The following is a 23,479-nucleotide window of genomic DNA, read 5'->3' as shown; positions in this document are numbered from 1 at the left end:
GTTTTATGGGCCAAAATTCAAGATGTCTCTATGGCAAGGGCTCTGGACCTTTGCCTGACAGAACAGTGAAGAGGCAGTGCTGAAACTCTCAGAAAGTTCTTCTGTTCTGAGGTTCCAGGTTTTTTTTCTACTGTGTGTGTTAGATACTTCCGATTCATTTGGAATTAAATTGAAGCTCCACTGGTTGTAAATCAGCTTTAGCCACAGATTAAGGCATCATAAGTTTCTGCCTGTCACATATTCCCAGAATGGTGCAACATGTAGTGCTTTTTCTCCCTTAAGATCTCTCTAAACACAGTCATTTTTATTTTTATGAGAGATGGCAAATTTTAGCACGGGGCATGTGGTTTTGATTCCTGAGTGCTTCTGAGGAGGAAGATCATCAGTAATAATCAGACCAACAATCAGTGCAGATATGATTGCTGTCTGAATTTGTGAAGATTTAAACAGGTGCCATGATATTTTACCTTGACAAATTGCAAAATATTTCCAATTGACAAAATCCAGTATCTTTTGAAAGAAAAAAATGTAGAATCTGGCACTTGGAAGTATTTGCTGTGATCAAGTGGTTAAAGTCCTGTACTTTTTCGTTTTGCAGTAAAGGTTTATCTGTTTTAAAATCAAAGCCTCACAAAGTTACTACCTCATTTTTTAGCATGCTTCTGGATGGTTTTTTGCTCTGTTCTTTTGGTTTCTGAGTGCCTGTGAACAATAGATGCAATAGCTAGAAAGGGAGCTTTTTTGGTTTGTTTTCTTGTATTTGGAATATTCTCCAGTTTGACCTCTGGACAGAAACTCACTCAGGTTCTGCAAAAGTGTCTTTCTGTTCAAGACCAGATCTGCAGAGTCACAGGATCCTTGAGGGTTTTTAATCCATCACATTTTAGTCCCCATATTCAGAGCGTTCCCACTGCTCTAATGTAACAATCTGTGTGTAAGGACTAAAAATCTGCTACTACTCTGTTTCTCCAAATGCAAATGTGTTTATATAGGAGGAAAAGGTGTTTAAAAACCAAATCATCAAACTTGAGTTGGAGAAAGATCCCAGATTACATGAATTTCCAGCCTCAAATGTCTGTTTGAAAGGTCAGTCTGATGGCTTAAATGTTAGGTTATGTAGAGATCAAGTAAACAGCATCTGAGTATCAGGGAGGTAATTAGTTCCTTTTTATTCTTGGTGCTTCTGACGTACTCTTTATGCCAGTACAGATTTGCAGACTTCTCTTCCCCCTGGAAAATGTTAAAATTATTCAGGGACTGTTTAGCTGTTTCTGAAAATTTCCACCATGCATTTATTTCACGAATTTCTATATTGGAAATTCAGATACTCTAGGAATAGCTGATTTCCCAACATGTATGTTATAAGATCACATTGCTAAAAAAAATAGTATATTATGTGGTGAGGAGCACAAGCTTTTTCCTGCCTGAGTTTCTTTTTGTGCATTTTTCACCTCTTATCTTTTCAAAATAAAGGAAAATGGAGATATCTGCCCAGAGGAGCTTCTAGGTTATTTCTGCAGGAATTGTTTTGTAAGGACTTATCTTTTATTCACACCAAGGGTCTCCAGTCTGAGTTAGCTTCCTGTTTTTCTTCTCGCTGAAATTGAAACTCAGAATTCAGTGAGTTCCATAAAATACTACCAGTCCTGGTCTCCCAAAAGTCCGTATGTTGGAGTGGGCTGTGGTTTCCTACTTGCCCACCTGTCCAAGGCCCTTTCCAGTAAGAAGCAAATACTGTGGCATATATTCTGATTCTTCCTCTGAGAGGAAGGATGGAGTCAGGATGCAGCCAAGGAGACCACTAAATACTGGGAGAGGATCCATACAGTTTGGGTAACATACTGAAGGTTTTGGAAGATGAAGGCTGTTTATGGCCTATAGGGTCACACTCTCTCAGGATTTAAATCCCATGGTGCTGTTCAAGTTAAGGATAGCAGAAAGCCTGACCTCTGGATTATAATAGTGGGGACAGAACATTTTTCTCTTTCAAAAGCATTTTTTTACGCCTGTATTTGGTAGCATGCCTAGGTATTTCTAGATGAATGTACACGTTACTGACAGAGCTGACAATTTCAGTAAGATCCTGTGAACCAACAATGGCATAGCTTGAAATTACTTAGTTTTCTATTTTCTCACAAAAGAAGGGGAATAAATTTCTTCAAGAGTACAAGATGTGGCAGCAGAAATAGCTAACAGTGTTTTCCAGCTTGTTCCTCAGGATGTTTCAGGAGCCTGTGACACAGGCTGAGTAATGTGTGACCTGCTGTGTGAATCGATACACACAGGGCAGCCACGAAACCTCAGCTGAAATGCAGAGAGTAGATTTATTTCATCACCTCACTAACAGCACTGGGCAGCTGAGACACACAGAGACACAGCTCCACTAGGCTCAGTTTATCCTAGTGAGAGGAGACACACAGGGATACAGGCTCAGTTCATCCTAGAGCACAGCAGGGGTGGCGCGGGGCTGCTACTGACCCAATGTATCAAAGGTTTCCTTGCAGGAGCAGTTCAGCACAAGCCTGTGCTTCCATGATCATTCCTTCTCCCAGCAGAAGGCTCAAGCATGTCTGTGACAGTGTGTTATCTCCACACAGGAATTCTGCTTCTCAAAACAGGCAGAGGATGAACAACAGTAGATACAATAACTGGAGTTTCCCCACACCAAAATTCTTAGTGTTCCCAGGTGCAAGGTCACTTTGGGTGAAATTATTTCCTCTTTAACACATCTTCTGGGTTTAACCCTTTCCTCCCAACACCTGCAACAATGTGTACCTTGATTTACAGGAAGTTAAAATTAGTTTAATGCATTTGGAATTCTGGGAACGTTCATGTTCTCCTTTCAATGAAACAGGACATCCAGTGACTCTAGTGAAAAGATGGCAATTTGCTGCAACTGAGAATCTGCTGCCACGTTTTGCTTCATATTTAATGAAATCCTGTGTTAGTAAATAAAAAGGAGAGTTATGTTTCAGGGTGATGTTGTGAGAGAGGGCAGTAATAACTTTTCTCCCTCTCGGGCAGTAGAGTTTTGCTTGGACCATATACAGACAATGACAGTGTTTGTGTCCTCTCAAAGTGTCATGAGTGGCATGAGTTCTGCTTTGGCTCAAGAGAATTCATCTTCAAGACAAGGAATGGCATTTCTTTTTCCCTATTTCCATTGTAGAAAAATGTGTGGGTTGGTGGTGGTGTCCCCTGGTGGTGGGACAATTTAGGATGTGGGAGAATCAGTTGTTTCTTACAGGAGTATCTCATTCTCTGTTAAAAATCATTCCAGGTTGTCTAAGTGCCAGCATGCTTCTTTTGCTCATCTGTCCTTGTGGCTGAGATGTTTGGGAGAACTCTTTGCAAGGGTTTTTGGGCTCTGTATGTTGCTGTGTCAGGAAGAATATGTTTGCTCTTTGCAGCAAGAAATTTCAGTTTCTTTTTAGGTGAGATGGAGGTTTAAGTTATAAAGATGCGACTGCATGTGTCTTCAGTGTTAGAAGAGAATGAAAGAATGACTAGTGGTTGAAATTTGTGTTTGGTTTCCATGACATTTGAAAGACCTGCAGATGCACTTTCTTCAAGAGTTGAAGGTATCATTCCTCTGTGCAGAAGGGATTAAGAGAATTCAGTGGGAGGCCAAGCAGTGAGGTGACCAAAGGGATTAAGTTTTGAAATATTATGTGGAGCTAGAAAAATGTACGCTACTCAAGACAGAAGTCCAGTAGTTTCTGTAGCTTTTCAACCTTTTTGCTTAAAGTTGTGGCCGGCCTCTCATAATTCATCCTGCTTCCCCTGCCATTTGTCTGCAATTCTTGGTGATAAGGATTCTTAAATACCATACAAGAGTTTTTCCAGTTTATTTTCTTGTTTTCAGAGTGAATAATAGATGGATTTGTGATTCTTTTCTACCCAAGAGCTAGGATTTCTGGTTGCAGACTATTCATGAGAACTTAGAGTCAGTGATGGAAAATATTAAAGGATGACACTGGCAGATGAACATGTTCAGATTCATAAACTGCAATGGGATAGAAGGTGTGCATGAGATGGTTTTGTTCTGAATTTCCATGTGTGAGATTTTTTTGTGCTTTTATGGGTAAATTATTTTAAACTAGTTCATATTAATAAAAATCTGGAATATTAAAATATGCTATGCCTTCAGCTCCTTTTTTCAGAAGTAAATTTAAACATGCTTAGTGTATAACCATTTCTTGTCAGTGAAAGAAAACCTCAGTGTATTATTTTCCTCACCAAAATGGGCCTTAAGGACAGATAAGTAATTTTGCATATGTTTTACATGAACAGAACACTCCAGAATAACCAGAGAACTCAGGTAAAGGTGTCTCTTTGCAAAAGAAATCTATGCTATGATGATTTACCCAAATGCAAAATCCCTCTGCTTTGTGAAACAGTGTTTTCCAAACTAATACTTTTCTGCTTATACAGACTTGCTGGGCATCTGTTCAAGAAAGTAAAATGTAATGTTACTGCCTTCACTGGTTATTCAGAAAAAGGGGGATGTTCTTCCAAAGGATATAGCCGTATTTGTGTAAGACAGTGGAAAAGTGTAACCTTGCAGTTAAGTCTGCAGAATGTCACATCTTTAAAATGAATTAATACTATTTTCATCTTAGGTTAAAATGAACTCTCAGGGACCAGACAGAATTGCCTGGGAAGTTCTGCTGGTTTCAATACAGCCTTTCAGGCCAATCGTCAGGGCCAGATTCTCAGCTGCTGTGAATCTTCATAGCTCCTCTGGGAAGCTACTAATTGTGATTTTGTTTTCAATTGCCAGAGTTCTGTAGGTGCCTTCTTTGTTTTATTCTGGTAGCATGTTCATAGTAAATTTTATAAGGTGTTGTTCTTAAGCTGTTTAGCTGCAAAAGTTTATGAGAACTAGCAGATGAAATGGAAATTCTCAGCCTGTGCCTTTCGCAGTAACTATTCTTTTTTTTTCTGTAGTACAGTTGCACTGAGCTTAACTTGCTGGAGATCTCAAGGAAAATAGTCAGGCATTTTGTAACCTCTGCACTTTGGTAATTTCTGCCACAACAATGACTAAAACAATGAAGATAAGAAGCTCTTATTGAGCACCAATTAATAATCTTGCAGCACTTTTCATCAGTTAAGGTAGAGAGTGTGGGAGGGGGTCACTCCTTTTAAAGAAGGTATAAGAGATTTTTCATCATAGTTAATCTCTGATTAACTGATCATTCTTATATCTAGGTAATGCATCAATATTACAGCATTGAGAATTTCAATACTAGCATTCTAGAAACTGTAATCTTTATGAAACACTCCTCAACCATGCAGGGACATGTTTTCAGAGTTTTACACAAAGGAAATGAGATCCAGACACAGGCTCCACTGAAATGCGGATGAATACTTTGAATGAAACATGTGCTTTGTCTTCACATATATTTGCTAGTTCAGGTTTCCATTTTCAGTTCCTTATGCCATTAGACTGGTAAGAAGTAGGTTTGTGGGAAAAAGGAAGGGGTCATCCCTCTGCTTGGCACTGGTGAGGCCACAGCCAGAGTGGTGTGCCCAGCTCTGGGCCACTCACTACAGGAAGGACATTGAGGCACTGTGGAGTGTTCAGAGAAGGGCAGTGGAGCTGCTGAGGGGTCTGGAGCACACAGGTCCTGTGAGGAGCAGCTGAAGGAGATGGGGATATTTTTCCTGCAGAAAAGGAGGCTCATTGGGGGAACCTTCTTGTTGTCTACAGCTACCCTAAAAGGAGATTACAGCGAGTTTGATCTCTTCTCCCAAGTAAGAAGTGATAGGACAAGAGAAATGTGCCTCAAGTTGCATTAAAGGAGGTTTAGATTAGCTATTACGAAAAAATTTCTTCATGGAAAGGGTTGTCAAGCATTGGACCAGGCTGCCCAGGGAAGTGGTTGAATCACCACCCCTGGAGTTCTTTAGGAAGTGTGTAGATGTGGCAGTCAGGGACATGGCTTAGTGGTGGACTTGGCAGTGTTAGGTTAACAGTTGGGCTCCATGATCTTAAACATATTTTCCAATCTAAACAATTCCGTGATTCTGTTCTAAGTGTTTAATGATTCTTACAGGCAGCAAAGGAAAAATACCTGTTCTCAGGAGCAGTCCTAGAACTTCTTTTGTTTCATACAAATAAAGACACGATACTTCCCACAGGTCTTCTGGTTACAAAGGGCTTTTACTTTCATAGAAGGTATGGAAGTAAAAAAAAAAGTTCTTCTGGTTATGTTTTTGGGGTTTTTTTTGTTTGCAAGGCTTTGGAATGAGAGTTCTTGTATGACAGTGTATTGCACCATTGTGACCTATTTTGCTGTATAACTTATGCAGTATACAAAAACATTCACATTTTCATTATGTTTTTGTTAGGCATTTTCATTTGGTGTTTGTGCTCATTGTCCATGAATTCTGACACCTTGTAAAACAAATCATTATTCCTGCCCCAGACCTGCAAATTGAAGTGCCCCAACTTTCTAATTCATTTCTTCAAACAGTAAGCAACCGAGTCCCTAGAAATTGAATAAAAAAGTACCTTGGGAAGGTTGCTAATGTATCACACCCTGAATTACTCTCTCCTTCTTTGAAGCTGTGGCTTCAGCATTTACAGGGCAGCATTTTCTCATTTTGCAGCTTGATAAAACACAGGGAACATACGAAGTGTAAAAGGGAAATATAATTGTAACATTAGTAAAGAGGTGTAGTAAGAATGCTGGACCCCAGACTTTGTTTTAACTACACTAAGGTAAATCTGTTCAGTTTGGTTAGATTTTTTTTTATTTTTTTTTTTGGGGGGGGGGGGGAGGTTGTTTGCTTGTTTGTAGGGTTTTTTGGTAGTTTTTGGTGTGTTTTGGGTTTTTTTTTGTTTTTGGGGTTTTTTTTTGTTTGTTTGCTTGTTTGTTTTTAATTTACTGTGAACAGTTACTTTTTTAGGATCAATTGAAATGTCCAACTTCATTCAGTCATTTCTACAATGCAAAGACTTGACATGCTTTAATCTCTGGAGGTTTGGTTAATTTCCAAGAACAGGGATTGAAGAATGGCACTCATAACAGAAATATTTTACCTTTTAGAAAACACAGTTGCATAGAAGACTTTTGTACACATTTGCCTGTCCTTAGTGTCCTTAGTTACCCAGTTTTCCAAGTGTTTGGGTATTACTGATAATTCTCCTTCTCCAGAGTAACACAGAGGGCAGTTGAATTTCTTGGAAGCAAAACACCTTGTTTTTCCATCCTCCTACTGCGGTGTTATTTGAATGAGAGCCTAATTCACTGAAGCCCTGCAATAAGTTTTCACAGCTGCCTAGCTGGTTTACTCAAATGGACATGATGGCAAAGGGCTCTTCTGAAATGTTCATGATGGCTGAAAGAGCAAGAACTATTTTTTATTTTCATTATAGTAATCTTCCTATTCTGGGCAAGTCTTGAAACCAAAGTTTTTTGCTTTCTCAATTGAAGTTCCTCTGTGAATATGGGTCAATTTGAGGAAAAGTGGTATAATCTTCAAAAATGCTGAGCAGTCACTTCACCTGAACAGTTTTCACAAACTTTCTTTGGAATTTTTGAAGCCCAGATGCTCTTTGTAAAAAGAGCTTTTTGACATCAATTGCCAGTGGTTTAGGAGTTGATTCTAAGCATCCCTTTGTGAAACTGTCAGTTTTCAATGATGCAGGCAAAAGACAAATATTTTCTATCAAGGTAATCTGCCCAGACTATTATGGGGTGATTTTTTTATCAATGACAGGTATCATATATATGTATATGTAGTTAGGAGGTGAAAGAATTCTTTACCTCTGGGGTTGTTTTGTTTTCTTGGTCAGCCAATGGTTTTAAAGGGCTGTGTGTTTTCTGTTTTACCCCCTCATATACCCAGACAGGATGGTGGCAGAGGGGCAGTATGTTACCTGTGCTGGAGATGGAGCCTCCAGCTGGTGCAGATTCCAGCAGGTTCAGTGAGTGTGGTGACTGCAGAGCCGAGGCTTTGGGCTTGAGGGGAATGAGCTGGGGACCTGTGGCAGCAGCTCTGCACTGATTGCCTTAAAAAATATCCCTGTGTCTTTTTGCACTGGGAAATCCGAAGCAGTTAATGACTTGGTGGAATGATTTTGAAGCACGTGCTTGCAAACTTCATTGTGGTATTTTCTGATGGTGGGCAGCTTGGCTTTCCAATTTGAAGATGCTCTTATTCCATCTTCTTGGATGAAAATATTCTTTTTGCCTAGAGAGTATTATGGCTTCTACATAGAACCATACTAATACAAATTCTACGATTCCTACTAAGCCACAGTGATCTCAACCCCTAGTTCCTCTAGCTGGCCAGGAAAAGACAGAAGATATAATACATTTTCCTTTTAATATTGTATTCATGTGAAACATTTGAGAAGAAAGTCATTATTATAAAACTTAAGAAACATCAACTGGTGTTTCCATTTGTTTGACTGGTGTAGTGTTCATACCTTCTCCTGCACTAGGCAAAGATATGAAGGGTGACATTGTAAAGTATTTATTCCTAAATATGTGTTGATACTAAAAAATTGTAGATCACCTCAATCACAAATGAATCTTACTTGATTTACTTGTTTCTAGACTAAGCAAATCCTCGAAACTAAATAAATTCTACTTCTCTATGAAATGTCTTTTGCTCACAAATTAACACATACTTCACTTGCAAAATCCCTGTTTGCACTATACAGAGATGCTATCTAGAAATTAAATCACTAGAAAGATCAATCTTTCTGCCCAGGGGCAGAATTTCTGTCCAGAGGGAAGCTTAGGTGACCCTGCATTTGCAAAGCATCCCTTTAGTTGTGCTGGAGCAAGCAGCAGGGCTAGGGTATTGCTGCAGCTGATACAGACACAGAAAAGCTGAAGAAAAACAGAGAAAAACATCAAAACAAAGCATCCTGAGGGACTGCTAGGAAATGTTCACATATTTCTTGCCTTCTGCTTCTCTTCAAGGCCTACATAGAGATTTTGGTTGCTGGTCTCACTCTGTTCACCAAGTGGATAGAGCACAATGCTCCCAAGTTCAGTAGAATAATATGGGGGGAAAATCCAAATGTTCATATGGAATATTCTACATAGATTATTTTAAAAGCCGTCATTTATACCTCTGGAAATAAGCTAAAGCCTTGTTGGTTTGGGGTTTTTCTTGTTTGTTTATTCTTTGGTTTTTTGTGCTTTTTTGTTTTTGTTTTGGGTTTTTTTGTTTTGTTTTTTAAGTTTTTTTTTTATAGTTCAGTGTTTTGTTTTGGTTTTTGTTTTAGTTTTTAATTTTTTATTTGATTCTTTAATATTTTTTCTTTTTACAAGATTTTATTTATTTGCCTATTTCTATCTCCCCAGTGTCATTCTGTGCTCTGATCAAAGATTTTAGGTAATTCTAGAAAAATAAGCACAATTCTGAAGTGTTCTACAGGCTTTTTTATTCTGTTTTTTTAAAGAAGTTTTCTGTTACTAACCTCAGAGAGCTGTCTGTGAATGAGCTGTTAAGTTTCCAATGGCTTTGAGCTTCTTTCCCAATGCTAGGGAGCTATGCTTTAAAGGAAAATTGTTTCTATTTGGGTATTTTTTGCAGTCAGAACATTCCAAGGGTAAGCAGGACTTGTTATCCTGTGTAAATTGTGAAATGTATCAATTTAGGTAAGTTTTATTTGAAATTGTTTTTTTTGAGTCAATACCATACCATTTCTGAAGGTAGCAGTACTGCTGAGGACTGTTCTTGTCATCAAGTGGTTCAGTGGATGTGAAACACCAGGGCTACTTCCAGTCTGAGTAAAGGCTTAAGTACCAGAAATGGAAAGGATATTTATTGATAAGTATCTGCTGCTTCTTTTCTCTGAATGATTCATTTTAAAGTCACCATAAGAGCAAGACTATGCTACTATGTAAATATTTTTATAATCAGTAACTCATCTGGAGAAGCTGGAATGATGTCAGGGATGAGGAGGAAATTCTGGGAAGAAAATGTTTTCTGCAATGTCTTGAATTATATCCATCCCACAGGCTGACAGCTGCAAGCACCAGGCAGAATGTCCTCAACAGAAAGGATATTTAACAGGTTGCTTTGGGGCTAACATTAGTAAGTGAATTATCATTTTACCTTCATACAGCAGTATTAAGGGCTCCCAAATGGTAATTTAATATAGCTGAAGGTCTTTAGAAGGTTTTAATAGCTTCTTAAGTATCTAGAAACTGATATATCCATCCCTTGGACATACAAAGAGCTGCTATGAGCTTTGAAGGGGGTCTTCAGTTGTTCTGTATTCACTTTGGCCTGCTGATGGAAGGATTTTTCCCAAGACCTGAAATAACCCTGAAATGTAGCAGGTTAGTTTGCAGCAGGTCAACAGACAACCGATGCCCAGGATGTAGACATTTGGAGCCTATTTTGATAACATTGCTGTAGTAAAAGCACTAGTTTGAGCATTAATTTCTAGGTGTTTTTAAAATGCTAGAAAAACTTGTGTCTTTCTCACAGAAGAAGAGAGAAGGATGGTGTCAGGCACTCAAAGAAAGGGAGGAACACTGTTTTTGGACATGTTATATTTATGGTTCCTTACCCAGCAGATCATTCACTCTCAGGCACTTACTGAAAAGAAGACTTGATTTAAACAGCAGTTTTTGTGAAACACTAAGCTGGGGACATTTTTCTCCATCTGAAAAAGCAGATGCTCTGGTCATCACCAGTGCTGAGTGCTTCTGCTTTCTTTTGAAGGCAAGGTAGTAAAATTGTCACCCTCCACCTCACAGCTGGGTTTCCTTTATCAGAATCTGTCTCTACACTCTAAAGGAGATGTTCACAGTACTTTCCTTCTGTTGAAACAATCAGGCAAAAGTTTCAAGAAGCAGCATTGATCTTGCTTTTGCAAGGTTTGATGCCAAACCTTAGACATACCGATCCACATTTAAAACTGCAAGGCTTTCATCCACATCAGTGGATGCAGCACTCAGAATTACCACCAGTGGAGCTTTTCCTTCTTAGCAGTTTGAAGTTGAATTACAATAAGCCCTGCATCTACCAACAGTGGAGGATTCTGCCTAACTTCACACTCATTCAAGAATAAAATCAGTGTCACATTTTGAAGCGGAAATCCTTTTGCAATTGCAGGTTTGGTATCAATCAGTCCTTCTTTTATTCTTTCTCACATCAGAAGGATTTGGTTTCCCCAGTTTTTGTGTTGTGCTTTGCACCCTCCTGGACTCTGAATTCGCCTTGCTTGATACAGCACCAGCACCCACAGTTTGTACCAGCGCCCATGGTAGGAACCTGGATATAGAAGTGAACAGAACTGTGGTAGATATGGTCTGGCTGCTACCAAAACAGACTGCCAAAGTGTCCAAGACATGGTTGGTTGACCTACTTTCTGTCTGTTTCCCCTCTCCACTGTGGCCACCTGGGTACTTCAGAGACACCAGAAGAGAAATGGGTCCTCTTAATATCTACAAGACTTTGACTCCTGTTTGACACTGAGGAAAGTTAAGGTTTCCTGAATTGAGATATCTCTTCCTGCCCTCTCAGGTCATGGGGACAAAATGGTGGTTCCTTGCTTCCCAAGAGCATTCTTAGCAATTTCTGAAGTTAAAGATTTTTCTCTTCACTTGCAAATGATGGCACACATGACCAGTTGGGTATAACACAGTCATGTGTGCTGATATTTAAAAGGTGAGAAGATGTTGAGGTTTATGATTCTCTCTATCTCAAGTACACTTGTTTGCATAAACCTTGTTTTTATTATATTACTGGGGACACACAGCTGGCTGTTAGCTGATATAAGAGAGAGAAAAACCACAGTCATCTTAATGCTGGGAGATTTGTCAGTATTAGAAAAAGCAGATGGCTTGGAAAAGATTAGAAGGGGGAATATTTGAGTATTGTAGTTAGTAGTTAGATCAGTTCCAAAAGTGAAAAGATTCATTGTGCGTTTTGAGCTTAAACTTTTACTTTTCTATGACTTATAAAACATCAGTTGGTTTCAGTCCACTATCAGAGTGCTTACACAATAAGACAGTCTTACTTAGTCATTTCAGTTTAAATTGGCTGGAATTTTGATGTTAATTGAATTGTTTTCCCTTTGCAGGGACCTCAGGGGCCTCCAGGACAAAAGGTATAGTATAAACAACAATGGTGTGAAAGTGATTATTCCTCCTGTGCCAAGTTGCAAGCAGAAAAGGTGAATGGAATAAGCTACTGTACGCTGCATTGAATCAATTAGCTTAGGTTCTGAATTTAGTTTTTGTAAAATGGAGCCATATAATGTGAGACACAAGATTTCTCATTTCCCCCATCATAAGAAGTTCAAGCCATGCAGAGCAGACTGTTTTCAATCTGTCTGCTTAACTTGCAGGTGAAAAGGTCAGTATAATTTTCTCATTCATACACTGGTGCGATTAGGAAACCAAAGTTAAAACACTGTGAAAGGTGGGGAGATAAAGTTTCTGATTAAATGCATGTCTTTACCCGGGTAGATCAGTGCCATATGACTAAAGAATTGACCAGCAGAAACAAAGGACGTAGGTGTTGCTGATAAATAGTGCCTGGTTGGTGGTGTTCAGGTGGTCTGCCTGTGTCTTCCTGTTCCTTCGGTAACCTGAGACCCCACTTCCTGGGAATGCCTTCAGCGTTATTTACACTCATTAAAGCTGGCTGCCTCAGTTTGATTGAGTGAGTTTAGGATTTATGGAATTACACCGTTAAAACAGTCCTCAGAATATCAGCAGTAACAGCTAGTGAGTGGCACTTTTCTGGCATCTGACTCACATGCCACCAAGGTGAGTAATTTTCTAGCTGATTTCAAAAGATTGAAAAGTTGTATGTAAGATATTTAATAAAACAGCTATAATTTGTATAATTTGTATAAAAAAAAAAAAAGAGGAAGGAACAAGTACTATTGACATATGTGAGAAGGATGCCTGCTTTTCTTCTTCTGAGAATAACGTTCTTTAGAGAGAAGCATCTGTTAAAATGAAACTTTTTAACAAAAGAAAGAAAAAAACTGTGATATGTAAAACATAATCCCAAAGTATACGAATTGGTGGAATTTTGGCAGCTGTGGGCTGTATAGAGTGTGCAGGGTGAAGGAGAGGACTACCCTTTGTGTTTGGCAATGCAGGAATGTGGCTCATGTTTAAGTTGCCATTACAAAGATGTTCCCTGAAAATTGTGGAGGGTACTTAGTGTGTATGGCATCAGCAAAGCCCATGTGCTGATGAACTTCTGAATATCTGGTAAACATTTACTTACCACAGTAGAATCAGCTTCATTTTACACTTTCTAACATCCTGTGTTTCGTAAGAAAAATAATCAGCTGCCACTGAGAGGAGGAACTGTTATACATAAGATAGTTTATTGAGGCTGATGGTTTAATGCCCTCCTGAGCTTTGCCTTCTAGTTTTCTGGAAAACTGATACAGAGATGTGAAAATGTTCACTCAGGGCCTCTTGCAGTAGCTTAAAGCCATGACCATGTATCCAGCAAAAAGTTATGACAAGGATGCCAAAGAGGAAGCTTTGGGAGAAAGGGGAGCCATGGAGATATGTTGGGATGCGGTGTTTTATTTCTTACTGATTCAAAGCTATGTTACTATGTTACTCTTGGAGGGTTTTTGAGACCCTCATGAGTTGCTTCTTTTTCCTGTTTCACAGGATTTCCCTACTCTATTAACTGACAAATGTGTGCATCCATTTTGGGTGCACTTCCTTTGGATGTTAGTGATAATTTTAGTGACACCTCTAACCAAAATAGAGGGGAAATTGCCATGCAGCAATTCTTTCAGTTTCCTTGCCGAACAGCACCATCTTTATAAAATAAGAGGAGAATGCTGTACAAGCAGATGAAGCTTTCCTGCTCTCCTCATGCTTGTGTTTTCACTGAACTTCCATAGCAAACTGCACAAGGTCCTTCGAAAAAATTTTCCATCACATAGAAACTTACAGTATGAGAGCTTTGTGCCAAAGACCCCTCCAATGTTATAAATAATTGTTAATTTTTTTTTCCTTTGTCCCTTGTGTTTGGCCTGTATTGAACTTTTAATTTTGATTGTGCTAATATTGGTGCAGTTTAAAAGTGTATCTGTAATTTGTACTGTCAGACTGAATCATTGCAGATTATCTCTTAAAAGCCTTGAGATGGATTGGTGCTACAATTTATTGAACTTGAATAATCCCTCTAAAAGCATTAATAGTTTTGTTCAGATGCTATATTTGATTGCATGGGATCAGTCTCAAAACTTATTGTGAGCGTTGTATGGAATAGCATTTTAATTCTTATATTTCTTCTGAAGCATCCACAATATTACAAAACATGAGCTTGAAGCTTGTTTCTGGAAAAGGCCATACAGTCTTTAAAATGTACAACATGAGAATATGTCTAATTAGTATAAAATCTCAAATGAAAGGAGAGCTCAGCTTGGATAAAAATGAGTTCTTGAAAAATTTATTGCAGCTACAATAAGCAAACATTCAGCATTATTTCTAAATACTGTATTATGAGATGAAAGGTTTCATGACCTGTTTAATTTGCTAAACAGTGGCATCTGTTTCCCTCCAGGGTTCTGTTGGAGTGCCTGGTGTTCCAGGGAGAGATGGACAAGTGGTGAGTTCTCTGACTTTTTCAGCAGTGCCATTATTTATGTAGTGGATTAGAGCAATTTTGGGCTTGTTCACATGAGCAATATGCAACCTTATATCCAGAGCTGTGGTTTCAAATTGGCTTCATGGAAAAGACCGTATAATGTGCTTTGTGCTCTGAAGTAAGTTTTTTCTAGTTTTACCTGAACAAGCAGCAAATGTAATTAATTAAGCTGAAAGTCTGGTATTCAGATTTGACGATGACTGATAGGTTGTAGAAAGAAATATATATTAATAGTGGGTTACTTGAGTCAGCATATTTACAAACAAAGGGTTTTTTACTTTTTGTTCACTCAGTCCCATGATGGAAACTCTGACACTGATATTGGGTATTGATATGGTGCCAAAACATTGTTTATACAACCCCATACATAGAGAAATAAAAAGAGATGGAAGTACAGCTGGAGGATCATTTGAAATTGAATTTTGGGGATGAAAGCACAGAGGAATAAATCAAAGAAATATTTTTGAACACAGCCAAGAGAAAATACTAATTTAGGCAAGTCACTGTCATCTCTCAGTAAAGTCATGGTTCAGAACGGTCCTCCATAGGGAGAGGTCATAATAAAGCAGCAGGGCTGTGTTACAGCATTGCTAAGGTTTCTTGGCAAATCTGGGTGATGAAGTTTAAATACTATACCTCCTTGACTGTAAAGAGTATTATCCATCTGTTGTTCTCACAAGCCCTAGCATTCCTGGTGAACTTCAAAAGCACTGGCAAGGGATGCCAAAAGGAAAACGTATGATATATATGATATATATGTTCACCAGGTTCAAGCAGCACAGATGGTAGTGTATGAGGGTTGTATTAGACAAGCCTCTCTTCTGCTTCCCTCACCAAGAGCCCTAGGAATAAGTGCTAAGATGTTTCAAATAATTTCCTTTTCATTTTCAAAAAAAAAAAGAAAAATGTATTAGACCTATGTTTTGAGAGTGGTTATAAGAAATAGTGAAATAATAATTTATTTCACTTTAGTGATAGTGATAGGAATTTATTTTTAAGAGTATTGTGACTAATGTGAAACAACAAAATAAAAAATAATTAGAATTTTATATATTTTTATATATATATATACACACATATATATAATACCAGAATTTATAAGAAAATAGTATGAAACAAATTTGCATTAAATCCTCAAATTTTTTTCCTCCATATTTTATAGCTGCATTCAATTGCAACAGGAATGGTAGACAGTGCTTACTAACTGAGATGCTGTTGCTGCATTACTTACTATTTCAAGTAATTTTTGTGGCCTGACAGAAATGCCAGTGCAAATTTACTTTGTAGCCTATCTATAGGAATATGTAAGAAGACTGGATGGGTTGAAGTTGGAAACCACTTTGAATAGAGCAGAACTGATGATTCATATTTTATTCAAGAACATTATTTTTAGTAGTAGTCATACAAACTCCAGCCAGGAAAATACACTCAAATGAGCAGAAAAATTGATATTAACAAAATATGTCAAATGTGTGATTAATGTGTCATTTTGGGAGACAGGGAATTTTTTTAAGCTCTATGGCAAGGTTGTTGCATGTCTATTTTTAGGAGACCACATAGACTTATCTGCTGTCATTTTTCAGGGGGCATAAAAGAAATGTACAATTGAACATTATGGGAAGATGCAAGCACACCTTTAAATGTTGATTATTAATTTTAAATTGTGCTTTAAAAAATACCTCCAAAATTTTTAACTTATGTGTGTCTGTTTATTTGATTTACTTCAGCATTCATAAGATCTGTAACTTTGCAGACATTTTAAAATTATTACCACTTTATTAAAGATGTCAGTGTGCTTTTAGTGTAGCTGGACTGCTTTACTTTTGACCTTTTTAGAAAAAAACTGAATTACTAAAGTGAAACATAGGTACCAGAACAAAAGCCACACAGATAAAAATAAATTGTTGCTGCATTCTTTAGTTTGATTTCCCAAATGTTGGTCGGTATTGACTAGAAAGCACTTCCTTATTTGTAAAAAATGTATTACTTTCATATAATACTAGGCAGATGCAAGTTGAATGTTGCTGTCTCTTCTAATAAATAGATTTTAAAAATCTGTTAATTGGTAATAGTGGTAGAAATTAAGTTTAAACTGAAACAGTGTTTGTCTAAAGTTAGAAAGTATAATGCAGCCTAGGAATCCCATGTTATTATTTTGCTATCAAAAGGTCAGTTCTTCCAATTTCTATGAAAAAACAAATTCTCAGTGCAGTCCAACACACAAGATGTTGAATGAGGACCAGAGTGGTGATTTTAAGAGCTGGGCTGTACTGTGAGCCAGCTGCTGGCACTTCTGGCTTTACTCATTCAGATTCATGGTGACTTGCAGAGCACTTGGGTTCAACTTGCACGTGTGGTGCGAGTCATCCCCTTTTTAGGAGTTACGTAGTTCAAAGACTTTACAAAAGCCTTACTCTCTTGGTTGCCTTTTGGCCATTGAGCTCGCTCTGTTAGGCAGCAGCATGTGCAGTGCACTAAGTTCCAAGTTAATATTTTTCCTTAGTTTAAAAGGCAGTGAGTGTTAATAGCACATGCTTAAAATGAAGTGCATGAATGCTTTTCTCCTTTGGACAATGAAGTATTTTTCAGCCGATGAATGTCAGCAGTGAATTAGCTTTGCTCTGTCCTCAGGCAGTTGAACAAAACAGAGTTAGGTCATCTCCATCTTCCACGTGCCTCTGTAATTTTCCTTTTTCTTTCTTTTCACCTCTTCTTTAATTGAGGTACTGGGTTACGGGAGATGATTGACAAGTCTGACCAGTAGGTCTGGGAATGAGATCATAAATTCTGAGTGCACTGAGAACAGTTTTCTAATCCCTTAACATATGAACCACGTCTCTTAGACAATCTCTAGATATTAGAGTAAGTGTAATTTTACACAACCCACATGTTTTTGCAGGACTGTTAACTAGTAGATTTTTCTTGTACTCAGAGTAGCAAAATCACTGCCATAAAACCTTCACACATTAGGCCAAATCCAGTGAAACATTACAGGTAGTCTTGCAAGCACATTTATAATCTTCATTTGTTCCTACATTTGAGAAACTACAGCAAGTTTATCTTGAGAACAGTAACTGCTTAATAATACCTGCAGCTGGAGAGAGTGTTGTCTCTGGGACGGACCAAAACCTGCAGAGATAAGGAGTCCTTGAGTGCTCCTTTTCCTTTGCAGACTGTTGTACAATCCACAGGTTCCTTTCTATCACAATGCAATGGCAGATAAACTTCCCTTTCTCCATCCCTGGCAGAAGCTCCTCAGGCACTCAACAAGAACAAAAAAGCATTAGTTCTGCATGGAGATAGGAGGTAGCAGTGATCTAAGGATATCATATCCCTACATTAATCATGTTGAAATGGCCACAAAGGGCTTCTTGGAAAGTTCAACTCTGGAAGTGCAGAATATATATTCTGGTATTTGTTAAGTGGTGCTGATTTGATAAGGGCTCTCAGTGACTGCAGCAGTGACACAAGGAGAAGAGCAGGGATGCCTTAAATTAGGATGTCATTTGGCCTGGAGGAACCCAGTTTCTGGAGTTTGTGCAAATAACTCTCTTTGTTTTAAATAAGAGTTTGTCTGGAGTGCATAAATCCCTCACTCTAAACTTCCATAAATCACTTTTCCTTATGTAGTACTTGATATTTTGGTGGGTTTTTTTGTAATAGTGTATTGAAAACACAATGAGTGGTCAGGGTAGATCCCTTTGTTTCAAATTCTTCTGGTAGATTGGCAGTAGCAATTTGATAAACCTCAGAAGAATTTTCCTTATTGGTAGATTCAGAGTCTGGGTGTGCACATGTCTTACTGTTTTCTTTGTGCTTCTTGTTTTTCTAATTTACATGTATTTCCTTATTTCTGTGTACTGTGCTGTGTAGGAACACATTTTGAAGGCAGCAGTATCCAATTTCTTCAGTGAAACGGGGAAGGGTATGCATGTACTAACATTTTTTTTCAAATAAAGGGAGGAAACATCATAAATGTAGTTCACAAATTCTCAGACAGGTTTGCAGGCCAGCTGAGTCTTGTTGAAGAGCCTTTCCACTTAATTTCAGTTGGTGAGTGGGCCAGGACACATTTCCAGTCCTTAAACAAACAATTTTAAGTTACTTTTGAGGAGCGCAAAAAGAAAGTTGAAAGGAAATTAATTCAACCCTAGTTTGAAATGGAAATCATAGTAACATATCTGAAAACCATTTTTTTACCCTCTGTCATCTATGTATTTTAGAGTAAAATTAGACTGGATTAGGTTTGGGGCCTCTTGTGTTTCCTTATCCTTAAATTGATTACATTCTAGTGACTGAAAAATATAGCAATACTGACAGCCTTTCTTTCAGGGTGAGGTGGATATCAACCAGCTGGTGCAGACAGAGTAATGCATCTCACCAAAACAAAACCTATTTCAGAACTGCAGCCTCCAGGCTGTTTTTCTGTTACAAACAAGAAAAGCTGGGGCCTCCAGCCATGTTATTTTTAGCTGATTAATTCTGGATAGGAAGGTATATGCCTCAAGGGCAGAAAGCACTCCAGTAAGTGCTTCGAACTGCCTCAACTCCTTTGATATGGACTCTAGTGGGTAATACATTTTCAGACCTGTTCTGAAGTAGATTCTATGAGTTCAAATTGACAGATTTTTTTTCTCATATTACCAGCAGAGCCCAAGCAATTCTGTATACACTTGACTACTCACCAAATTCAGATTCACTTCAGTGTGAGCATTATGACTGCCCCTACCATGAGAGTATCTGAGGAAACTGCTACACCTATTTATTGACCAGAGTGCTGAAAGTTGTTCTTTGCCCAAACACAGGAAAGATAGTCTGTCAGTGTCAATCCAGTTATACAGTTAATACAGACTCAAGAGTGTCAGGACTTGAACCAAGGTGTTCTGCCACGTGTCCAAAGGAATATCCTTCTGCTTTTGTTTCAAATTATCTGAAACTCCTGAATTGAATGGCTGGGTTGGGTATATTCTTGATATGTTTGCGTTTTGTTTGCCTTGATAGTTGATACCATTTGGAAGAAAAAGCCAATCACTTTTGAGACTCAGAGCATTTTGTTGAAGCTATTTCTAGAAAGAAATCATCAGAAGGTTTTGAATAACTAAGGTTGATCACCTTTGTAACTCATTCAGTCATGCCTCAACATTGCAGTTTGCTGATTGGAAGAGTCTTCTTCCCAATTCTCTGCAGCAGTGACAGTAACTTAGTTTGTTAGAGTGCTGCTATTTTTGAGGAGCCAAAGTGCTTATCCTCCTCCTATCAGGGCATCTCAGGTTAACATGTGGAACTGTCAGTGGCAGCTCCCCATCTTCAGGTTTGCTCCTGCAATCCTTTTTGTTATTGACAGTAAACAATCATTACAACATATCTCTTGGAAAGTGAACTGTCAATATTCCACTGACAGAATTTCTCCATAGCGTGTAAACAACAGCAAAACAAACCCACTGTGTCTGCAGCATACTTCTGTCTAAGTAGTCATTAAATGAATTACTGGAACATTTACAGGCCTGCTGAGTTAGGCTGATTGATTTTGGGTAAGTGAGTGAAAAATAGAATGTTTGCTGGAAATTTTTATTTCCACCATTCTGAGACCATTTGTGAATTCAGAAAACTGAAAGAAATTGGATTCTGGTGATGAATCACTGGAGACTTCCGTGTCTATAAGGGTTCTAGTGGCAGAGTATTTTTTTGCAGCAGACTGGAAGCTAGAGAATTACCTTCTAGTGCTGCATAGTTTTTGCAGGAAATTTGGGAAAGGGAAGTTTTTCTATCATTTTCCAATAGTTTATCATCTATTTGTGTAGCGGGTCATGTCATGAAAACAGAACTCTTATTTTGGGTCGGTCAAGTTACACAAAGGCAAGATAAAAATAACTTCATATGAGAAAGAAGACAAGGGTTACCTAAACAGTATTTCTAATGCAATATTTGCATGTTTAGCAGTGTGGGGCGTGACATTTGTGCATCTGGTGGTTCCACTGCTGCTTTGGTACAGCAGAACCTCGGTGGACAGGATGGTCAGATAAGGTGGTGCTGGTACCACAGCATCCTGCAGAGCTCTTGCTCTTTCCATCACAGTTAAGCCACACATTGCTGAGGTGATGTTTGGAAATCACAGCCCATCTCAGTGCCAGGAGGGAGAATTTTGTCTTTATTTTGGTGTATCGTGGTAGTTCCACACAATGCTTGTTGCACAGGACAGCTTCTGCAGTGTGGTTTAGCTGAGAATAAGAATGCAGAAGGGCAGAAAGAACAAGTAACAACTGCTTTAAATTGAGTACCAAGACACTTCACACACCACTACAGCATCTTCCCTTCTGTCCTTCCCTTTTAGGGAAAAGTTCCAAGGGGATGCTCTGAGAGTACCTTCACACAATTTCTCTGGGTCTCACATATTTTTCTTGTGTAAGGGTGCAGTTTAGCCGTCATTAATTCTCTAATTGGGATCATGGGCTGAGTTCTGTAGACACCAGAAAGTTTTAGAAGAATTGCCATCACTCTGTTACTGAGTGATAATTTCTCAGGAGTTCATGACTGGAGAAAGGTGAGCTATGAGCTAAAGTTATATGTATTATAGAAAAAAATTACTCTTTAAATGAGGAAAAAAACCACTGTTGGGACCACTCTTGAATGACTGTTCAGTTGTGGGCTCCTCACTACAAGAAAGACATGGATGTACTGGGAATCCAAGTAAGGGCCTCAAAGATGATCTCCAGAGGTGCCTTCTAAGTTCAAGCATTCTGTGATTCCGTGAAAGAAAAAATAAATAAAAGTATGTTGCCTTGACTTGAAAGCTAGCTGATGTACAGAAGACAATTGTTTCCTCAGCCTAACACCTTTGCTGTCAATGCTATTAAAGAGAGACTACACCAGCAGTCAGGAAAGACATTAGCCATGGCCTGGTGAATGTAAGAAACATGTGACACTGAGGATTAGCTTTATAGCTTCTTTCATTTTATCAGGTTGAAAAGCAGTCTGATTTAAATTGTTGGGGCAAATGACTGTTGAATGTCTGGTGTTCCCTTGCATGCATCGCTCCTTGAATAGCAGTGTCATTGTCTTCAGCCTCTTAAAGGTCAGCTGTGCTTTTTGTTCATCTCCAAAACTCAAACCTGTGGGGTTGAATTGTATTTATGCAGCATTTTACATTCCAGTTTTACTCTTACAGCATTTTGAGCTCTGGTTTTAATGCATGCTTTTAGTAATAAATAAATAAATAAATAAAAGTAACTAAATGAAAAAAATAACTAACTATACTTCCTAACAGAAATATTTTAAATTCTTTTCGTGCCAAGAATCAAAATCATTTTTTTGGTACCAACCTGGCTAAAATGACACAATATTTGAGTAGGGAAGAGCTGTCGATCTACTCATCTTCAGAAGTTAACAGCTCTTTGCTTCATAACTAGTTTGAGGGGAGCATTTTTATTTTTGTTTTGTGGTTTGGTTTTCTTGTTTATTTGGGGGGGTTTATGTTAAGGCTTACTGGAACTGTAAAAATATCAAATGCACAAAGCTTGTTTAGCTGTGCAGTGGGATTGTTCATCAGGGCTAGGACATAAAGCAGCTTCTGGGCTGTACATTTTCACTTCACCTTGTTATTCCCTGATTCCTTGTACAGACAAGAAAATAGAGGTCTAACACAGGGAAAGGAATCTTTTTCCTTTTCTTCTGAACATTAAGAGACAGAATGATAATCACTTCAAAAACGGAAAGGCACAAGGTCATTTCTGTGTTATCCTTCTAGGTTTGCCTTCAATCTTTCCCATTCCCAGAGCTTATTTCTGCACTTCAAATATCTCTGCCTAGTATTTTCAGTACTGTAAGTGTAGTGCTGACCATAGCAAAGTTGCATATAGATCAGAAATGCAATTGATGGTATGAATGGGGATTTGTTATGACTAGGTGACAGGCTGAGGTTTTTGCTTTTTTCTGAAGAAAATAAAATTTTTTGTTCTATTTTTGCAGTCTCCTTTTTGTCACAGCAGTAGCCGTCTGCATCCATGGCACTGATATGTAAACGTGGGAGGAAAGTACAACCTCAGAACTTGAATCTTTTGATTAGATATTTAAGCCCCTGAAGGCATCAGCCGACAGCAGCTGTTTGAAAATGAAGGGGACAGAAACAAGCGTGTTTGGGGTGTGGGGATGAGGAGAAACAAGTGTATATTCATGGGTCCCTTCTGCTTAATTTTGTCAACTGGCAATTTTCTTCAAGAGCCTTTTAGGTCAATCCTTTAGGACACTCACACCTAATCTCCAACAGCTTCAGATCCCAACCACTCACATATGGAATGCCTGTGCCACTTTATCAGCCTCACAGCTACTGGAGTACAAAGGGCTCTAGAGACAGGGCTGACACAAGTGACTGTTTAATTCCCTGGGGGCTTAATGGTACCTAACAGCTTCTGCTCTGGCTTGGAAAACACCTCACTAGAGTTTTGCTAGAACTGGTTCTGGTTTGTTTTTTTTGAAACAGTCCAACTCTTGATGAAATTAAAATGTAATTAATGATTCTGTTACCTAATTTAGAAGTACAATGGAACTTGCTTTCTCAGACAATAACATTTAATAAATCTATGATTAAATCTGCCTTAAAGTAAGAAAGAGATAAGTTCTTAATAAGAGGCTTTTATGGAGGACTAGAAAATACATCTTGTTAGGTTTGGAAAAGCCTTTATTTAGTGCCTCTGTAACTTTTGAGTAGAGGATTGGTTCATCACATGTACTAAATTTGAGTACTGTGTGAAAACTGTTCACTGAATTTCTGATACAAATTACTATTCCATATTTGATTGCTATGTTAGCTATTGGATTTAACTTTTCCATATTTTTATACATTTAAATAGCAATGGGCTTTTAG

The 23,479-nt window shown here is 38.3% G+C and overlaps 1 protein-coding gene across 1 annotated transcript in view; it reads left to right on the top strand.

The window, feature by feature from the left end:
* COL25A1 (collagen type XXV alpha 1 chain) overlaps positions 1-23,479 on the top strand; it is a 126,295-nt gene that overhangs the window by 41,328 nt on the left and 61,488 nt on the right. Inside the window, exons 9-10 of the mRNA XM_058838838.1 lie at positions 12,068-12,094; positions 14,536-14,580. Coding sequence (XP_058694821.1) covers positions 12,068-12,094; positions 14,536-14,580 — 72 coding nt within the window. The remainder of the gene's footprint in view (positions 1-12,067; positions 12,095-14,535; positions 14,581-23,479) is intronic.

Source organism: Poecile atricapillus, chromosome 4 (assembly GCF_030490865.1).
Source record: "Poecile atricapillus isolate bPoeAtr1 chromosome 4, bPoeAtr1.hap1, whole genome shotgun sequence".
In the NCBI taxonomy this organism is placed as follows: Eukaryota; Metazoa; Chordata; class Aves; order Passeriformes; family Paridae; genus Poecile; species Poecile atricapillus.
This window is presented reverse-complemented; position numbering and strand designations above follow the sequence as displayed.